This window comes from Durio zibethinus, chromosome 23 (assembly GCF_047325235.1).
Source record: "Durio zibethinus cultivar Kanyao isolate XHJ-2024 chromosome 23, ASM4732523v1, whole genome shotgun sequence".
In the NCBI taxonomy this organism is placed as follows: domain Eukaryota; kingdom Viridiplantae; phylum Streptophyta; class Magnoliopsida; order Malvales; family Malvaceae; genus Durio; species Durio zibethinus.
Genome location: NC_143184.1, coordinates 11344631 through 11365790, shown reverse-complemented (window position 1 = coordinate 11365790; position 21160 = coordinate 11344631). Strand labels below are relative to the sequence as shown.

The 21160-nt window shown below is 33.0% G+C and overlaps 1 protein-coding gene across 3 annotated transcripts; it reads left to right on the top strand.

Moving 5' to 3' along the window:
• Positions 1-435: 435 nt before the first annotated feature.
• On the top strand, positions 436-20904 carry EMB2247 (protein EMBRYO DEFECTIVE 2247). Of its 3 annotated transcripts, none has more exons than XM_089752969.1 (27): positions 436-657; positions 1165-1249; positions 2228-2354; positions 2888-2971; positions 3317-3411; positions 3736-3819; positions 4074-4127; positions 4815-4867; positions 4971-5038; positions 5448-5523; positions 7019-7102; positions 13308-13456; positions 13545-13662; positions 13783-13899; positions 14041-14261; positions 15862-15951; positions 16140-16251; positions 16779-16889; positions 17033-17170; positions 17527-17577; positions 17726-17838; positions 18289-18436; positions 18915-19019; positions 19138-19239; positions 19537-19609; positions 19753-19919; positions 20372-20904. In XM_089752969.1, the coding sequence occupies exons 5-27, from the start codon at positions 3375-3377 to the stop codon at positions 20498-20500; spliced, it is 2400 nt and encodes a 799-aa protein (XP_089609095.1). In that variant the 5' UTR covers positions 436-657; positions 1165-1249; positions 2228-2354; positions 2888-2971; positions 3317-3374; the 3' UTR covers positions 20501-20904. The 3 variants fall into 3 exon arrangements, with proteins under 3 accessions (XP_089609095.1, XP_022771922.1, XP_022771924.1); XM_022916187.2 differs by having other exon boundaries at positions 3736-3827; XM_022916189.2 differs by lacking the exon at positions 17527-17577 and having other exon boundaries at positions 3736-3827.
• Positions 20905-21160: the final 256 nt, after the last annotated feature.

Sequence of the window (21160 nt, the reverse complement as noted above, 5' to 3'; positions counted from 1 at the left end):
TGATTAAAAATATTTAAAAAGATATCTAAGATCTGATTTTAAATTAAATTTTTTTATTTGTATTAAAATTTTATTCTTTTAATATAATAAAAAAATCAATTATAATGATAAAAATATAATATAATAATTGTTAAAAAATTTCTTAATAATGAATTTTTAAAAAATTGAGAGAATATACTTTTTTTAATATGTTTTTATTTTTAAATTAGAAAAATTGAAGGCCAGATTTTTAAATAATAATATTATTGCACATGATAAAATTTAACAAAACATTAAAATAAATAATATTATTACACAGTCTTCGTATAGTTGCCTATTTTTCTTTTTTCTTTTTTTTCGAAAAATTGCTTTGCTATATCCATCTGTCCAATCTCCGTTATCCCTAATCTTCTACTTTTCCTCCTTTTTATCAGTAGGAGCGAAAATTAGAACCCCGCCACAATTTACAAAAATAATTAAAAAATAAAAAGCTCTTAAAAAGAAATTTCAATCTTCTCTGAGGAATGAGTCTCCATCAAATGGCTGTCTCTCCTCCTTTTCTTTTATCTTCTCGTTCTGCTTACAGTCTCAACCCTCTTCTCTTCTCCAAACGCTGTCGTTTTTTTCTTCCCCGCTCTCAATCTCGTTTCACTTTCATAAAGCGTCGGAGCTTTGCTGGTAAAAGAAATTGCATATTTGCTTTCTCTCTATTTTTTTTTTGTTTGTTTGGTTGCTGAGAAAGTGGAGGAAAATTAAATTAAATTGCGCATGTGCTCGAGTTAATTTCTTTTGTTTTCTTCGAAAATTCAGCGTTAGAAAATGAGCTTAAAAAGTCAAACATTTTCTGTGAAAATTTGGATGAATTTAGGGGCAGAAAGCCTAAAATATGAGAAAAACTAGGTAAAATTTTTTAATAACAGGATGCATTTTTTTTTTTTTACTTTTATATGGAAAAAATTATGTTTGAATGTGTGTTTCATATTAGTTAATTGTTTATTTTCATTAAAGGTAATTTAATTTTGCATTTTACGCTTTTCAGTAAGGAAAAATCAGTAATGAAAGTATTAGTTAAACGCATTAATGAATGAAATTAGGGGATAAATATTTCTAAGATCTTTAGTGTATTCATTTTAGAGGTTAATTATTTGAGTTGCATATGAATTCAGTTTCTTGTTGTATTTTCAGTTGCTGCATCTGAGAATGGCGTTTTCACTTCTCCAGAGTTGGCAAAGTCATTTGATTTTACTTCAGAGGAACGGATATACAATTGGTATTTTATTCTTGAATCTGATAATTTGTTCTTTATTTTATCTCTTTTTTATTAAAGATTCCTCTTTCAAATTGAATTTTGAGGTTTTATGTTGTTTGGTCCTTACTTTTGACCAAATAAAAGTTTTCATTATAATGAAGTCAAATTGTATGTGATTGAATGTAATAATGTAAGGGAAGAGGCTATTTTAATTAACTTATCTTTAAGTCCTAAGTTCTTGCTTTTGGTTGTTATCTTTATGATAATAAGGAAAACCCTTATTCTCTTGTCATTTCAAGTTTTTTTTTTTGTGTAAAACGCTAGCATGACTAAAGACATCAAATCACTTTTCGCATTAGAATTTTACCAAATATTGATCTTCAAGATTTCATTTATACAAGTCCTATAATTTATGTATGTTTCTAAAGATTGTATTCGTTTAATTTATTCGAGGAAAATTAGGAGTAGTTTGAATTGAGGAAAAGATGAGAGAGGATCGTTTGAGATGGTTTGGACATGTGAAATGTAGGCCTATCTGTGTACCAGGTTGGAGCAATGAGTTTTTGGATTTGGGAGAGATCAAAACTTATAGAGATAGACCATGAAAGATGTAGATGCAAGTAATAAGAAATGATATGAGGGTTAAGGAAGTAGATGAAAAGGTTGTTTTAGATAGAAATGAGTGGCGCAAAAAGATTCAAAACTATGACCTAACATGATTCTCTTTTTGGCCTTTCATACAGCCAACCTTAAAGTTATGGGATTCAAGGCTTAGTTTGTTATTGTTGTTCTAGTCTAGGAAGGGGTGTGTGTCTCTAAATGCTGTTTTGCGCTATCGTTCTACAGTTTTGAACTAACTGTTGAAAAAGTTGTTTGTGAAACTGCTGCATTTGTGGATTCACCTTGTTTAGATATGGTTATATGTTCATTACTTGTAGCAGACTTTCTTAACATATATTTCTATTGAGATGATGTATTTATGTAATTCTTGGATGTCAGGTGGCAGTCTCAAGGCTATTTCAGACCCAAGTTTGACAGGGGAAGTGATCCTTTTGTCATATCAATGCCACCTCCTAACGTTACTGGCTCTCTGCACATGGGACATGCAATGTTTGTGACTCTTGAGGTTGTGAGAATGATTTTAGAATTCTTCAAAAAGACAGTTCTTTTTACTTGTTTCATTGGTAATGTTGTACATGTAAGGATGCATTTGTCAGGCATTACTGATGCTACATTTATTGTAGTTTTCCGAATGTATTTATGAAAAAGTGCACATAATTACATTTTGGGCAGCCGTTGCATCTCACCATAGATGAATGTTTCATATAACATATTCAGTAACTTTGATTTTATTTATGTATGCACTTGAGTCTATGGTGGTAAAAGTAATTTCTTAACCTCAGGAAAAGGTTTTCTTAGTGAAAAAGATCACACATCCTTAATTGCATGTGGTTAGTGACTTTGGTATGCAACAAGATGAAGCTGTGGAGGAGGGAGAGATATCAAGATATAAGGATCCTTCTAATTCTGACAGATTCCAACCTTTATTTTTTAGACATTGCAATTTTTAAAATTTTATTGGCACTAAAATCTATTGGTCTTGTCATGCTTATTTATTTATTTATTTTTGTATTTGTCTCCTTTGGTGGTCTTTTTTAGGATATCATGGTTAGGTACCATCGCATGAGGGGAAGACCAACACTTTGGCTTCCCGGAACTGATCATGCTGGTATTGCAACTCAGGTTAGTCTCTTGATGATCATGATTTCTGCTCCTCTGATCTCCAAAATAGAAAGAAAAAAAAAATATTCTGCAATATTCAAATTCTATCACCTCCAATGAGGATTAAGCTATTTTATTTTACCATTTTTACTTATGTTTTCTGGAAAAATTTTGATCATTTGGATTATATTATTTTTAATTAATCTTTTGCTAATATATATTAAACATATTTTTTTCTGATTTATATTCTTTGCATTCACTGGCCTTGTCATACATAATGTTCCATGTAGAAAATGAGTTATTTGATTGTTGTATCTTGTTGAATTAAAATATATTATTGAAGCTATTTTACTTTTCTTTTCCCAGCTGGTTGTGGAAAGAATGTTGGCATCCGAAGGAATAAAAAGGGTAGAACTGGGCAGAGATGAATTTGCAAAACGAGTTTGGGAGTGGAAAGAGAAGTATATTTTCCCTTAAATTACTTGCATACTTTGTTCTTTCTGCTGTTCTGTGCCGATATAGAATCTGTTGCTTGGTGCATATCTGCTATGGTGTTTTTGTTGTTTTGGAAGGGGGGTGTACACAACCTATACTTCAATAAATTCTACTTCTCCCTCCAAACACTGATACTTATGGGGTTTTATTACTTTTGCCCTGTTGTCTAATTTCTGGTACTTATGATTCATATTTGACCATTAAGGTCGCATTGAGATAAGTACATTTATTCTGTATCTTTTATTTATTTCTTCTTCTTTTTTGTTCATTACTTGGTTTTACTGTATCAGGTATGGTGGCACCATTACAAATCAGATTAAGAGACTTGGAGCTTCTTGTGATTGGACTAGAGAACATTTCACCCTTGATGAGCAGCTAAGTCGTAAGACCAGTTTTCTATCTAGTAGAAGTGGATTCTAGCCTGTCTTCAAAGTCTTTTAAAATTATGTGTAAAGTTTACCATCCTTGTATTGTTATTTGTAACATAATTTGTAATCTTGCAGCATATGTGTGGTGGTAATAATAGTAGTGATAGTGATAATAATAACAACAATAATAAGGCACTTACATATGTTCAAATATTAGTAGGCTAAGTTTATGTGTTCTAAACCTTGCCTTCCTATTGCAGGAGCTGTTATTGAGGCATTTGTTAGACTTCATGAAAAAGGATTAATCTACCAAGGTACATGCCAAAATTACATTGATTACCATCATGTTGCATTTTGCTAACAGAAATTACCATATGTGAACAAAGTCTTTTAGCATGTTTATTTTCACCTTATCTCAACATTTGACCATAACATACCATTCCTGCTCTTCCTTTCCATTGGTGGCCTTTAGTAATTCAAAAGAAGATAATATTAACATTATCTTTTCCTTCACTAAAAAGCTAAAAGAAATTATGATACAAATGGAAAACAACAAAGAAAGACTAATATTAGCACTTAAAAATGATTTTCAATATTTTTTCCCCTTGGAATGCATTGATATGGGAGTACATATATGCTTCGGTTTGACCTCTATTCCAAGTAATGGTCATTTACTGGTCCCACTTGGGTGACATGGAATTGATGTTGGTGGACTTGTCTGTATTTTCATTTTTGTACATACACATATAGAATGTCTGGTCTGAAAATAGCTCAATAAAAGACTGAAGGGAAGGATGCTTTAAACTTAGAAGCTCCATTTTGTACTTTGGGAACGGTTATTATTCATGGTGACTTAAATAGATTCTTTGATGGTTGGTGGTAGGATTTGGAAGCTACTTTCTTTTTGTTTGTTTTTTTTGTTTTTATTATTACATATTCAACCACAGAACTCAGCTCAGATTTTTCTAATTTTAATTGGCTCCATTGATGTTTTCTTTTAGGTTCTTACATGGTTAACTGGTCTCCCAAGTTGCAGACTGCTGTTTCAGACTTGGTATGAATGTCTGTTTTCATGGGAATATTGCTTTTTTTTTTTTTTTTTCTGCATTTTGCTTTACATTCTTTACATTCAATGTTTCGTTTGCATTTTTTCTTAGGAAGTAGATTATTCTGAAGAACCTGGTACCCTCTATTATATTAAGTATCGTGTAGCTGGAGGTTCAAGGTATTTACTCCACACGGACTTGCTTTGTTAGGTGTTTGTCTGTGTGTGTGCTTTACTTTTTCTGGAGCATGAATGGACTTACGTAACTGAAAGGGGAAAATGTAGTAAGAATGCACGGTTGGATTCATAATTGCCAGAGTAAAAGATACAAGAATGTGAGGCAGGGAATATTATATTACCTTTTGAGCTTCAAAATTTTATTCTTATTGGAATGTAAAATGGAGTAGCTAACTGGTAGATATTCCATTATTCTTATACATATGTGAATTTTATTTTAGATGGTAATATAAAATTTACATATGCTTTCAATTCCTATGGACATAGATGTCCTCAAGTAGATCAATGTGCATCTTCTTTTGAGTATTGCCACCAATTGTGACTGATACTTTGATGTTTGTTCTCTATGTAGGAGTGATTTCTTGACAATAGCAACGACAAGACCCGAAACTTTGTTTGGTGATGTAGCTGTTGCTGTTCATCCTCAGGTATAACACCTTTATTCTTATTGAAGTAATAGTAAAGAATGGATGGTCCAGATGGTTGGTAGTTACTTCTGGTAATGGACATGGTCTTCAAATTTTATTATAGATATGATGCAAAGGTCTTATTGTTCAATGTTGCTTTCTATGCTCGTGTTTGAGAGGTGGTCTCTTTGTTTTCTGCAGTGTCTATTTGATTATTTTCATCAATTTAGATTAAAGAGTCATGTGCTTCTGCTTTTCTTTTTTTCCTTTTAATGTTACTTGACTAAAGCAGGTACATAATGGGTTAGAATTTGTTTTACTTCCTGCATTTGTTTCAATTTTTTATGGGTTTAACTTCTTGAGCATGTTTTGGAATGCGATAGAATCGCATACAATGTTGGAAGAAGAATAGAAGTGATTGAAAAATATGAATCTTTGGATGCAGCATTGATGAAATATTATAATAAACGTAAAGGCCGATGGTGTTCATAGTCACTCACAGAAGCTTATGAATGCAGTAATACGATAAAGACATAAAAAGTAGAGGAAATATTGACAAAATGATGTACATTGATGAAGCAAGTAAAATATGTTAAAAGCTATCTTTTATGGATAATTCTAGTCAAAGCCTGCTCATTATTTATGTTTTTTTTGGGCCAATCTCACTTATATGCGTTCAATGGTCTAATTTGATAATTGTCCAAGATTTTTAAACTAGATACAGTTGAATCATCCAATTTTTTTATTAAACATAAATTCATGACCGCTATTATATAATTTTGATTGCAATATAGTGAAAGGTCCTATAGAACATTTTTATTTAATATTTCCAGTGTGTTTTCATTATTTTGGGGTAAATTTTTTGTGTTATGAACAATTTCCTTCATCCAATGGCTCGTTGCATCTATTAAGTAGAGCCTGCTACCTGGTGGGCCGAATGCAGTGCGGTCTCAGAAATTATTATCATGATGATAGGTCTATTCATTAAATTAAATAGAAAGTGAAGGTTGTTTAAATAAAAGAGCTTTTCACTGCTTATATGATTTAAAAGATTTCTTGAGGCATTCTTTATTATTTTCACTTTTCCCCTATACATTATATTGGGTGCAGAATGGATAAAGCACTAATGATTGGTTAACTTGGAAAAGATCTTTCTTTTAAATAACAAACATAGTGGTTAAGTTTAGCAACTTAACTCAAAATGATTCAATCGAAGTAACTTTAGATGCAGCATGGAAAAAATATCTTTGTTTTTAATAAGAAAGCACAGTGGCCTTTTTCTTTCGCAATGATTGGTTTCATAAATATTCTTCCATTCCTTATACCCATTGTCCTGTCTTCCTTGTAATAGACCCAGGAGACTAACTTCAGATTTTGTTTGAATTGAGGTGCGATAATGCTGTGGCCTATGGTAGCCAGCAAAACTTGCATGTTAAGTGATAACTCACAACTCTATTTTTTTTTTTTTATGAGTGTGACATCACATTGATGCCATATTTGATTACTTGTTATGCAGGATGAGCGATATTCCAAGTATGTTGGTCAAATGGCAATTGTTCCTATGACATATGGTCGTCATGTTCCCATTATATCTGACAAGGTGAAAGCACCTGATTTTTTTTACTTAAATATTTTTGCTTTCTCCAATTGTTTCATCAGTGTAATAATGCTATTTTTTCCTCAAACTTCGTCACCCAAATTGGTAGGAATGCACATGACAGAGGAATTTAAATGCAATTTAAAAAAAAAACAAAAAGTATTTTTTATTGTTTTTTTTTTTTTTGTGGTGTGGGGGGTGGTGGTGGTGGTGTTAATATAGGTATATTAGGATTGATTGATAAAGCAGAGAGCCCAAGATATTTCCTCTAAATCCTAAGATTTGACTATAGCATTTGTCTGTATTATCATGTATAACCCAACCATATGTCTAGATCGAGCGTAGTAATGAGGATGTAAAAGTTTAAAGGGGTTTCATATATAATTGTGGAAAAACTAAGAAATAAAATTGTATGAAAAACTAAGAGTAAAACTCAATGTGTATTGAAAAATTGCTAATGAAGAATTATACAAGCACCTTAGGTTTATATACAACTAACTAATGGGTAAACTAGGAAACTAAATCTTCCTAAAACTGATCCTATAATTGAGGTATTGTATATCCTAATTTTTTGTCCTTAATTCTAGGGATACAAATATTTAATTTTAAAGATACAAATATAAATATACAGATTACAAGATTACAACTAGCTGTAAATAAGTATTTTCCCACACTCTCCCTTAAGATGGTTAATAGGTGTTTTCCATTCCCAGCTTGGAAATAATTTCTTGAAATGTTGCATTGCTAAGAGCTTTAGTCAATACATCTGCAAGTTGAGCCTTGGTTGATACATACGGTGTACAAATCAACCCACTATCTAGTTTTTCCTTTATGAAATGCTGGTCTACTTCAATGTGTTTTGTTCTGTTATATTGCACAGGATTATGTGCAATGCTTATTGCAAACTTGTTGTCACAGTAGAGTCTCATTGGTCCATCCCACTTGATCTTCAAGTCTTCTAGGATAATCTTTAATTATAGTAGTTCACAAATTCCTTGAACCATTGCTCTAAACTTTGCTTCAACACTTGATCTTGCCATCACATTCTATTTTTTACTCCTCTAAGTCACAAGATTACCACCTAGGAAAGTGCAATAGCCTGAGGCGGATCTTTTATCAGTTATTAAACCTGTATAATCAGCATTTGTATATGCCTCTAGAACCAGCCCTGAATTTCTTTTGAATAAGATACCTATCCCAGGATTGGCCTTCAAATAGTGCAATACATGGTAGAGAGCCTATAGGTGCACTTCTTTAGGACTATGCATAAATTGACTTATCACACTCACAGCATATGCTATATCAGGTCTAGTATGTGAGAGATAAATGAGTCTTCCAAGTAATCTTTGGTTCATCTCTCTATCTACAGTAGCATCTTCATTGACTTCTTCAAGTTTATGATTAGGATTTATAGGGGTATTTGCAGGTTTACATGCGAGTTTCCCAGTTTCCTTCAAAAGATTCATCACATATTTTTGTTGTGAGATGCAAATATCATGCCGTGAGTGAGCTACTTCAATTCCTAGAAAGTACTTCAATCTCCCTAGCTTTTTTATCTCAAATTCTCTAGCCAAACACTGTTTTAGAGATTCTTTCTTTTTTTCATCATCTCCAGTTACAGTTATCTCATCAACATATATTAATAGAATTCTGACTTTCCTTCAATCAGAGTGCTTGTTAAACAATGTGTGATCTCCTTGACTCTGTTTATATCCCATTACTAGCATCACTTTGGCAAACCTCCCAAACCAAGCCCTAGGAGACTGTTTAAGGTCATATAAAGCCTTTTTCAGCTTGCATACTTTGTTTGCTTCTAGATGACCTCTAAATCCCAGTGGAACCTTCATATATGTTTCTTCTTGCAAATCACCATGTAGAAAAGCATTCTTTGCATCAAATTGTTGAAGTTGCCAATGATAACAAAATCCTAACTGCATTCATTTTGGCAACCGAGGCAAAAGTTTCCTGATAATCCACTCCATAAGTTTGAGTGTAGCCTTTAGCAATCAACTTGGCTTTATACCTTTCAATAATACCATCTGCCTTTTATTTTACAGTGAAAACCCATTTACACCCAACTAGATATTTTCCTTTAGGCAACTTTACCAATTCCCATGTCTTATTTTTCTCTAAGGCTTTCATTTCTATTTTCATGGCTTGCTTCCATTTCTCACTGGATAATGCTTCGGATAATGAAGTTGGAACAGAAATGGTGTTTAGACTCACAAGAAAATTTTTTGTGGGATGGTGAGAATTTTTCAAAAAACACAATTAGAGATTGAGTATCGTGGATGATTAGTACATTCTTTGGTTTATTTCCTAATGGCACTAGACAGATCATAGTCACTAGTTATAGTTTTAGGAGATTCATGCTCATTTTGAGAAACAGGGTCAAAGACTGTAGTTACCTCATTTTTAGAGTTAGGATCAGGTTCTTGGACTTGCACTGGTTCAGGATTTGGAACTTTCCTTCTTGAGTACACCTGTAATTCCTTCGTAGAATCAAGAACAATATTATCCTTTATCACATCTTTTATGTTTGGAATGGGTTCAGACTTAAATTCAGTGTTTGACTTGGACTCAGAAGAAATAAGTTTCGATTTAGAAGAATTAATGGGTATAAATGTTGAAGAGGAGGACCAATCAAGCAAAAAGAAGTCTTTATCCTTATCTTCCATGAATGAAGTCTCTCCCTGAAGATAAGGTTGAGTAAAAAATGGTTTACTTTTTTCAAAAGTGACATTTGCAAACACATAGAATTTTTTGTAGGAGGATGATAACACTTATACCTGTCTTGAGTTGATGAATATCTCACAAAAATGTACTTAATTGCTCTAGGATCCAACTTCCCCCAATTGTGACTGTGAACATAAACAAATGATGTACAACCAAATATCCTAGGTGTGAGGTTGTTTGTGGTATTAAAGTTGGGATAGAATTGTGAGAGTAGTTCCATAGGAGTTTTAAATCCCAAAACCCTTGAAGGTAACCTATTTATAATATGTGTGGCAGTGAGAACAACTTCCCTCTAGTAGGATTTGGGTATGTTTGCTTGAAATAGTAAAGCTCGGGTTGTGGCTAGTAAATGATTGTTTTTCCTCTTTACCACTCCATTTTGCTGTGGAGTATTAACACAAGATGACTCATGGATCCCTTTTTTCGGAAATAGGTAGATAAACTCTAGTTGAAATAATTTCTTGCATTATCAGACCTAAATCTCTTGATTTTCACTCTAAATTGATTTTGGATCATGTTTTGGAAGTTAAAAACACACTATTCACATCTGATTTGGATTTAAGTAAAAATATCTAAGAGACCCTGGTACAATCATCTATTAAGAAACAAACTATCTTGAACCAAAAATATTAGGAATTATAAAGGGACCCCATATATCACTATGAATCAAGTAAAAAGGAGTAGAACTTTTTTTATTGCTAATTGGAAAAGACACACTATGAATCAAGTAAAAAGGAGTAGAACTTTTTTTATTGCTAATTGGAAAAAACACACGTCCATGCTTTGCAAGTTCACAAACATCACAATGAAAATTTTCAGCATTTAATCCTTTGAACAAAGAAGGAAACATGTTTTTCAAAGTTCCAAAAGAAGGATGTTCAAGACGAAAATGATAAAGCCAGATTTTGTCTTTATTGGGAGATTTTTTAGAAAGAAATGACAAGGGTAAACTATTCTTGATATTACTCGTGTTGTTTGATGTCTCAAGATAGTAGAGTCCATCCTTCTTCTTAGCAAATCCAATACTCTTCCTCGAAATCTGGTCCTAAAATTCACAATGAGAGGGATAAAAAGTCATTTTGTAGTTCATGTCTCTGGTATGTTTTTGTATAGATATAAGATTAGTAAACAATCCAGGAACAAGAAGAACATTTTTAAGAACAAATGAGGGGTTAATTTTAACATCTCCTAATCTTGCTGCTGTAGTAAGTGAATCATCTGCAACAACAATTTTCTTATTACTAGGACATAGGGTATATGTACTAAATTTCTGTGAAAAATGTGTCATAAATTTGTGGCTCCTGAGTCAATTACCCAAGAATTCGCAATAGGCTTAACCAAGACATTTAATTCATGAGAACCAGAAGCCTTACCTGAACTAGAGACCTTACCCTAAGAACATACGCCAGGAGGCTTTTCGAGAGTTTTTAATAGGCTTCTTAGTTTCTCAATCTCTTCTCTGTCCAACTCTCTCTGTTCCCGAGACTTTTATAGTACTTCGGTGGTTTTACTAGTTATCACTTCCTCAAATCAAGTAGTAGTGGCAAATTCTGCTATCTTTGGCATGGTTATCTTACTTAGAACTGAAACAAGTATTGATAGTAAAGGTTTAACTAGAGATGATTCTAGGCAATGAAGGCCAATGAAGGAAAAAAATAAGATTGAAAGATTTAACAAGATTTGGCTATGAAGGCCTGAAATAGAAGTCAGCAATGAAGGTTGAAAAAATTTTCTTCCCAAAGGAGCCTAAAGCTTTGATAGCATGTGGAAAAACTAAAAAATAAAATTGTTTGAAAAACTAAGAGTAAAATTGAATGTATATTGAAAAACTGCTTATGAAGAATTATACAATCACTTTAGGTTTATATACAAGTAACTAATGGGTAAACTAGGAAACTAAATCTTTCTAAAACTGATCTTATAATTGAGGGATTGTATATCTTAATTTTTGTCTTTAATTCTAAGGATAAAAATACTTAATTCTAGAGATACAAATATAAATATAAAGATTACAACCAGCTGTGAGTGTTTTCCCACAATAATCATTACCTTAGTAATCTCTCTATAGGGAGTCACTTTATATTCCTCTAAGACCTTTCTTTGGAAGAACCTCAATTGACAATTTACTTTATAACCTGGTGTTCCAAACCTAGATTTAGTTCTTCTTTTAAGCTTAAATACTTTCACCCATTATAATTGCCATTCTGATTTCACCCATTATAATTGCCATTCTGATTTCCAGATACATAAAAATGCATTTGGTTTTTTCTTGTTGTTGAATCTCTTTCTCAATCATTTGGTGTCATTACATAGTCTGTCAAGGCTTTTGGGAAGAGGGCTAATCGTTTGTATGAGCATCAAGGTTTTAAAAAGAAAAAGTGTAAGATGAGACATTTTACCCGTTGTAAGGCAAGGTGGAAGCCTTTTGATTTTTTGTTTTTGATTAAAATGAAATGAATAGTTAAATATAACTAAACAAGAAAAGAGCTATTGAAAAGAAGCATAGAGATGTGAAGTCTGTCTTGTAAAAGCTTAAACACTTGATGTTATTCAAGATATAAAAGAAAAAAAAAGTTTTAATACTAGTAATTGAGGAACTAAATGTGAAAAATAATAATTCAATAGAAAAACATTAGATTATAAAGAGAGGAGCTAATACATGTGAAACTTGATTGGCTTAGCATGATAAAATAATATCATATGGTTCATCAAGGGTGTGTGCAATTCAGAGTCTCTAATATCCATGACATTCTCTATCTTCATGGCTCATAGAAGTAAGATATTGATCATGCAATCTACAATCCTCACTCCTCAGACAATGCTTTGTTTTTTCATAGTTTTACTTATTTGTGTTTGTTAGTGGAACTTGATGATAGCCAGCCTTTTTAGTTGAGGTGTTGGAAGAAAATTGATAGTTGGTAGGCAACTGGCATCATGATTATTGTTTAAGCATTTTACATATGGATGAGGGCATTTTGCATTTCTCTTTGTAGTTAGAGTCCTTTTCAGATGCAATACCTTTTGCAACTTGTGGGATATTTTTCTTGTCTTTATCATGAGGTCTTGTTGGGCTTCATGATGAGTTTGTGCTTCAAATTTTGGGTGTATGTTATTCCTTACATGACCTATGGCTTCTTTATTGTGGGTATCCACCTCCAGTTTTAGAATGAATGGTCTGCTTGACCCACATTAAGGATCTAATAGAAATTTAAGTTAGTAGAAGACTCTGGTTTTAAAACTCCAATATTTAACTTGACAGTCTGCTCTCACCTTCTTATACATCCTTATAAAATATTCGAGGTGTAATATGTTTCTTAGGTAACAATTTATATTGCACTTCTTTTCCCTTCTTCGATTCTCTCGCTTTGTGGGGTTGGTGGAGGTGGCAAGTGTTTTAACTGTGTCCATTAAATTAAGAAATTTCAGGTTAACAATCTCACTTCTGCTTTGTTGATTATGTCAATGGTGGCAGTATGTTGATAAAGACTTTGGGACAGGTGTGCTTAAGATAAGCCCTGGACATGATCATAATGATTATCTTCTAGCTCGAAAGCTTGGTCTGCCCATTCTTAATGTTATGAACAAGGATGGGACACTAAATGAGGTTGCAGGACTGTACTGGTAATATTTGTATAGGACTTGCTGAACAAATGCTAAATTGAAGTTGTCTTTTTTTGCCTAACCTATGGCGGTGGCTGTGAATTATTAGTGGCCTTGATCGGTTTGAGGCACGGAAGAAATTGTGGTCTGATCTTGAGGAGACTGACTTAGCTGTGAAGAAGGAGCCCCACACTTTACGAGTACCAAGATCTCAGCGTGGAGGGGAGGTGTTCATGTTGTCTTTCAATTATATATATTTATTTATTTATTTTTGAAGTTAAGGTGTTGATACTTACTCTGTCGGTAATTCTTTCTAATATTGTTTCCTTTTTTGGTTCTTTTATTAGGTAATAGAGCCATTAGTAAGCAAGCAGTGGTTTGTAACAATGGAGCCCTTAGCTGAAAAGGCCCTTCGTGCAGTTGAAAAGGGAGAACTGACCATTATGCCTGAAAGATTCGAGAAGGTATTCGTCATTGTTCAACACCCCTCAGCACATGCCATTGTCATCTGGAACCTATCTGCCTGTTTATCTCTATTTTGCATTTAAGGTTATTTCTGTTGGCTATTATGTGCCTCTGCTTATGTGCATTTATTTTGATAACAGATTTATAATCATTGGCTATCAAATATTAAGGATTGGTGCATAAGCAGACAGCTGTGGTGGGGACACCGCATACCTGTTTGGTATATTGTTGGAAAAGACTGTGAAGAGGAATATATAGTTGCTAGGAATTCTGAGGAAGCTCTTATGAAGGCTCGTGATAAATACGGAAAAGAGGTAGAAATATATCAGGATCCAGATGTTCTTGACACTTGGTTCTCAAGGTTGGTTATTCAATTTCTTACTCCGTCAACTCTGATATCTTCTTTTTAGGATGGAAAGCCATTTTTTACCTTAGCTTTTCTCCCTTCTTTTATGTTTTGGTACATAATTAGCTTTTATTTTTATTTTTTGCAAAATCCTTCTTGCCTAAGAAAATCTAATTGGCTGGATGGGGGATATTATGTTATAAGTCAAGTCCATAAGATTGTGCATTCAAAGACCAAAGCCAGTCTTTGTCAATTCTAGTTTTGCTGTCACTTTGGTTTTACTTTCTTATAAGTTGTGTTTATTTCTGTTATTATCTCTCCGAGTCTATAAATGACCTTCAAATAGAAAATTCGATTAAACCTCAGATGGTATTTGGAAAGTAATCTTAAACGTAATTTAGTAAACACTGTACTTAAATGATGCGTCATGATTTTCAAACTATCAATCAAATAAGTACATTCTATTTTTTTTTTCTTCCTGAAATGAATTCTTGATTAGATATGAAAAATTATGCTAACAAATCTGTTGACACTTCCTCAAAATAAAAAAAGGATCAAATATGTTTGAGGTCATGTTACAAAAAGCAAGTAATTTTTTATAAGAGTTAATTTCATTTTTGGTACCTGAACTTTGAGAAAATGTACAAATTGGTACCTAAAGAAATAAAATATATAATTAAAGTTTCAAATTATGTATCATATTAACCCAAATTCTAATCCCGCTAACTGTATCAGTTTATATATATGGCGTTTGACAAATATTATCAAATTATGTGTTCATTACATTCTGTCAACATCTGTTTTTCAATATAAATTAAAAAATATTTTTTTACTTGAACCATAAAAATATTTGTCCAGGGTGGGTTAATTATTGTTTGTCAAATGGCATCTACATGAAGTTTTTGCAAAATATTTAACACTTTATTCAACAAATTATAGGCTTATTACAAAATTAAAATGGTACATTATTTAAAAGTTCAAGGTGCAAATTGTACTTTTTATTTCTTTAGGTATCATTTTGTACATTTTCCTAAAGTTCAAGCACCAAAAGTGTAATTAACTCTTTTTTAAATTGTCATCCAATTGAAGCTATTATATTCATATTCTCCTTAAACTTTCTTGCATAATTAAATTAGTTTTTAATTCTCTGGGAGTGATTATATTTTCTGTCAGTTCAATCTTTAAGTTGAAATGTCACTTAAATCCTGAAGTATTAGTACCAAGTGGGGAAGTGCTAAAGTTTGTTTGAGTCTAAATATTTTTTATGTCTTAATTCTGGTGTTAAAAAAAAAAAAAAATTGAGGCAACTATGTTGATTTTTTGAAATAGTTTGTGTAGGGTGTTTGAAATCACTTTATTATGGTACACTCCAAAGGAGTTCACTTGCTGGACTTTGAGTAATACAATAACCGGTAGAAAATCGAATAGATTTCATTTTTTCAGCCTTAGTGTTCAACTTAAGTTCTTAAATTTTAGTTCATCTAACTTTTAAAGGTTTGGGTAAGGTTCTCCTGTGCTTTGGATATGAAACTTGACACACACTCGTTAATCTTGGCTTGTGTAATAAATGCGATATATATTTTGACTGTACGTGAACTGATACTTTTCTTTTCAGTGCACTATGGCCTTTCAGTACTCTTGGGTGGCCAGATGTGTCAGCAGAGGATTTTAAAAGCTTTTATCCAACAACAATGCTTGAAACAGGGTATGAACCCCTTTGTTTAACTCGTATTTCTTATATGCTGTGCCCTATTCTTTTCTGTAAGTGAGTGCTTCTATTACATTATTGAATAACTAATTATATAGGTTTATAGCATATTTGGTCTCAGGAATTTCCAGTTAATCTACTTTTCTACATTTTGATTGTGGGCATTAATACTTCACTTTGGACAGGCATGATATATTGTTCTTTTGGGTCGCAAGAATGGTCATGATGGGAATTGAATTCACAGGAACTGTTCCATTTTCATATGTATATCTTCATGGACTAATCCGTGACTCACAAGTAAGTAGAATGTTTGAATTAGGCTACTAGTTAGGTACCCATTTTGAAGTCCAAAAATTTGTTTTCTGTTCCCTTTCATCTGCATGTCTCAGTGCTGAAAATTTTTCTATAATTTCTCATGTTGCCCATGGAAGAGCTTTTGGTATTCAACTGATATAAAAAGGTTCTACTGTTGTATCTTCATAGTTCATACACCAATTTATCCCAAGTGTAAAGTAATTGTCTTCTGATACCTGTACATTTGATCACACCAACCTGCTTCCCCCTCTTTTTTTTTCTCCCGTTTTCTTTTTTGGAAAATTTTACTAAGGATGTCACATCAGGTTTTTAAGTGGCCATGAATAATTCGATTTGTTAATTGGCATCTTATATATTTAATGAAGGGGGCAGAAACAGAGCAAACAAGGAGAAAAAAATTCAAACATCTATACTCTTGTAATTACTATTTCTTTTCCTAATAACATCGGGTCTGTTCTGTTGCTCACAAGGCCCAAGAAAATATCTGCCTAACATGTAAACTGTTTCAGGGGCGTAAAATGTCTAAAACACTTGGCAATGTTATTGATCCAATTGATACTATCAAGGAGTTTGGCACTGATGCTTTGCGATTCACTCTTGCTTTAGGAACTGCTGGTCAGGTTTGTCTTTGTACTATATACAATGTGTTGATAATTCAATAATGCAAAGTTGTGGTAGAATGTTTACCATTTCTGCCTTTGGATGGTTTGTAGCTTATAATAGTTTATATCTAATTATCCAATTTCCCTTGAATTCGCTGTAGGATCTTAATTTATCTACTGAAAGGCTAACAGCAAACAAGGCCTTCACAAACAAATTATGGAATGCTGGCAAGTTTGTGCTGCAGAATCTGCCTAATCAGGATGATGTTTCTGGTTGGCAGAATATACAGGCTTGTGAGGTTTGTTTCTCTTTGCTCAGATTGGTGAGATAGCTGTTAGATCACTATTGTGACCTTGTCTTGGGACAACACTATGCATTTGCTACCATACTATTGCTTACGAAAATCAGAAAGATCAAGTATATTGATATTATTAATTATTACCAGTTGTAGGATGATGGGGAAGGTGGAGCATTCATTGTGTTTGTTGGTTGTACTATGAACAGTATTGTTCTGATTTTGCTTGCATACGTAACTGTTATTATGGCATGGGATGTAACTTATTTGTGCTTTTGACGAAATCACAATGTCCAGTTCTTAAGAACATGAACAATATATCCTAATCAGTAAACTGAAACAATTTATTTCTTTTTCAGTTTGACACAGAGGAGTCTCTTCTAAGGCTTCCTCTTCCTGAATGTTGGGTGGTAAGAAAATAATACGATGCATAGTCTTTGCTGCCATTCTTTTTATTTTTACCCTTGAACCAAGTTAGCTACATTCATTTATAACTGATTATTCCTTCTTTAAATGCTACAGAGAAAAGTTACTTGAATGCTGTTTTTTCATTTTCAGGTCTCAAAACTGCATATGCTTATTCATGCTGTCACTGAGAGTTATAACAAGTTTTTCTTTGGGGATGTTGCGAGAGAAACATATGATTTCTTTTGGGGTGATTTTGCTGATTGGTATGTTGAATGCCTTTATAAGCAGCTTTATGCCAACAGATTTATGTTCTATGATTTTATGCCATTAAGGTCTAGATTACGTCATTTACAGATCATTGAAACTAAAATGTTAGGACTGTGTCGGATGTGAAAACTGAAAACAAGCAAAGTTCATGTTTTCGTAATATACATAGTGAGCTTTTTTCTTAGGTTCAAGTGGTAAATTCAATTGGTGGATCATGTATGTTATTTGTTGGTATCATTATAAGAATTATAATGTAAGTTGGTTTATAATTTGTCAGTGTGTGCTGACACATACATGAAATACTTGTCGTTTTCTGATATATTTTGGCAAAAATATTTGGAATAATTTTTACTTTATTAACTGTTAGTTATTTTCTGTCTGTTACATGACTAGTTTTTAGATCTTCTCCCCATGCTTGGGGTTTATTGGTTTTCTCATTTTCTTAGGTATATTGAAGCCAGTAAAGCTCACCTTTACCACTCTGGAGATGATTCAGTTGCTTTAATAGCACAGGCAGTTCTACTCTATGTTTTTGAGAATATACTGAAATTATTACATCCATTCATGCCATTTGTAACTGAGGAACTGTGGCAAGTATGGGCTTTGTAACGTTTCACACTTTCACTGCATTCTTGTTGATAAAATTTTTCTAGTTCACACTAATTCAGTTTACTGTCTTCGCAAATGTGCTCATTCATGTTAATATTAAGTCTTTATGAGATCCTGTGGAATACAATTTCCATTGACAAACAGTTGTAGGTCATATGAACATCTACCACATTCTTTTTTTTTTTTTTAACCCTACCATGTTCTTATGATAAAGCATGCATTGGCCCCTTATATTTATGCTGGTTGTATCAGGTGCACATCTTGTTGCACACATGCACTCATGTGGATAACTTTTGGGTCCACATTCTGGCATGCATGAGTAGTGCGGCAAACAAGAAATGATCTTTTTCCATAGTGTACTGTTTTAGGCATTCCCTAAGATTTCCAATTTGAGGTTTTCTGCAGATGCAACTTAAAACACGATGCTTATGTCGATTTTTTTTTTCGTTTTATTTATTTCCAGGCACTTCCCTATCGGAAAGAAGCTCTTATAATATCTACTTGGCCACAAAATTCTCTTCCCAGGAACACTAATTTGGTAAAAAGATTTGAAAATTTACAAGCTATGGTGAGTTAATAGATGTGTTCTTTTTCCCTCTACACCTCCCGAGATGCCACTATTACAATCTCCAAGCCATAAGTACTAAGGTAAGGAAATCACTAACCTCTGCTAATTTATGTGCTAGACCCGAGCAATCCGGAATGCTAGAGCTGAGTACTCTGTTGAGCCAGCAAAGCGTTTATCTGCTTCTATTGTTGCCAGTGAAGAAGTCATTCAGTATATATCTGTAAGTATAGTTTATTTCTTTAGAGATTGTCTTATTAGTGAAAAAAAAAATGGCATCTTTTTGTTCATTCTTCTTGCTCCATAATTCCATACATGTAATATCATAATCCTTTGATCTTGATTATGCTGTCTTTCAACCATTTGTATAATGTATACTAATACTTATACTACCTCTTGGCTGTTGTAAAGTCGGGTGGCAAAAGGAATGGTTTAATGAATGACACCAATGTCTCAAGTATCTGCACTCTTAGCACATGTCTGCAAATCTGTGCTGATAGGTTGTATCCTCTTGATGCAGGAAGAGAAGGAGGTTTTGGCTCTCTTATCCAGGCTAGATGTAGACAACATCCATTTCACTGATTCTCCTCCAGGCATGTTTACTTTGAACCATGTATTCCTTGGTCCTAGGATGAAGAAATGCTTTGCATGTTCATTTCACTAATGGTACTTGTTTTATCAACTGACATATTTGATATATGAAATGTTGGGCATCTAAATGTAATTATTCTTACAGGGGATGCAAAACAGTCAGTTCACCTTGTTGCAAGTGAAGGACTAGAGGCATATCTTCCCCTTGCTGATATGGTTGATATTTCTGCTGAAGTTCAACGCCTTACCAAGCGCCTATCTAAGATGGAAACAGAGTACGAGGGACTTAAAGCTCGCCTCACATCCCCTAAAGTATGAACTTTACTCAGTCATAATGGTAGATGCACTAATATCATGCATTTTTTTATAGCACAAATGGTATTTAACATTTTTAACAGAATAACAAAGCATATGGTTATTGGGCCATTTATGAGTAAGATTTACAGCTTACTGGCCACCGTGCTGAACCTTTGCAAACCTTGCCTAGTGTATGTATTAAAATGAGGATAAAAGCAGGGTACCGAACTTATAAAATGGCACTAGTTTATAGTAGTCAGATTTGTAGTTGTATCCTGAGAACCGGTCATTGAATATGCTAAAAATTGCTATGGAAGCTATTGTAAGTTTACTAGCACAGCTGTTCATAGGATGTGTTAGCTGATGGGCTGTTTTTTCTCAGATGAGTGTCGTGTTCTTCTATGCTTATTGATGCCTGCATTTACTTATTAGCTGCTTACAATATCTACAATCTGTGTTCTCTGCAGTTCATAGAGAAAGCTCCTGAGGATATTGTCCGTGGTGTTCAGGAAAAAGCAGCAGAAGCAGAAGAGAAGATCAATCTGACCAAAAACCGTTTGGCTTTCCTCAAATCGACTGTTTTAGTTTCACAATAGACTCCATCAGTGATTTGGTCATTTTTTTGGTCCCTAGAAGCTCTAGACATACTACTGGAATGATCGTCAGTTTTTTTATTTTTTTATGTCACAACTAGCTCCACTTCTGCATATTCAACCTTTTGGGGACTTGGAGTTTATCCGTTTTAATCCACAACTGTATATCTACAGTCTGCCTTCTTCCAAAATAGACATGGTCCAAAAAGTTCTGCACAGTTCACAATATTCAGAAGCAATGGACTGATTGTTGATTATAAGAGCAATATTCTTCCCGTACAATTTTTCACTGATCTTCAAGAGATTCAGATTGTGGTAACTAAATTCATTCGTATTGAAAATAATTCTTGACTAGAAAAAGGTATGAATGATTTTAAATTGGATTATTATTTCATGCATTGTTCTTGGAGTTCTTAAGTTTTACTCAAGGAGTTTAAAGGTTATAATTTTTTTTTAATTATGAGTTATTATTTGATATATTATTGATAAAATTTTGAATTTTACAATTGGGATTAAAATATTTATGCATATCTTATTTTTTTTAATTAGTTTACAAAATTTTATTTTTTTAATATTTTTATTTTTGAAAATATATCTTAAAGAATGTCTTACTTTTTGAAATGCTGTTGACGGAATACTACACCGATCGAATTAAGTAGCATT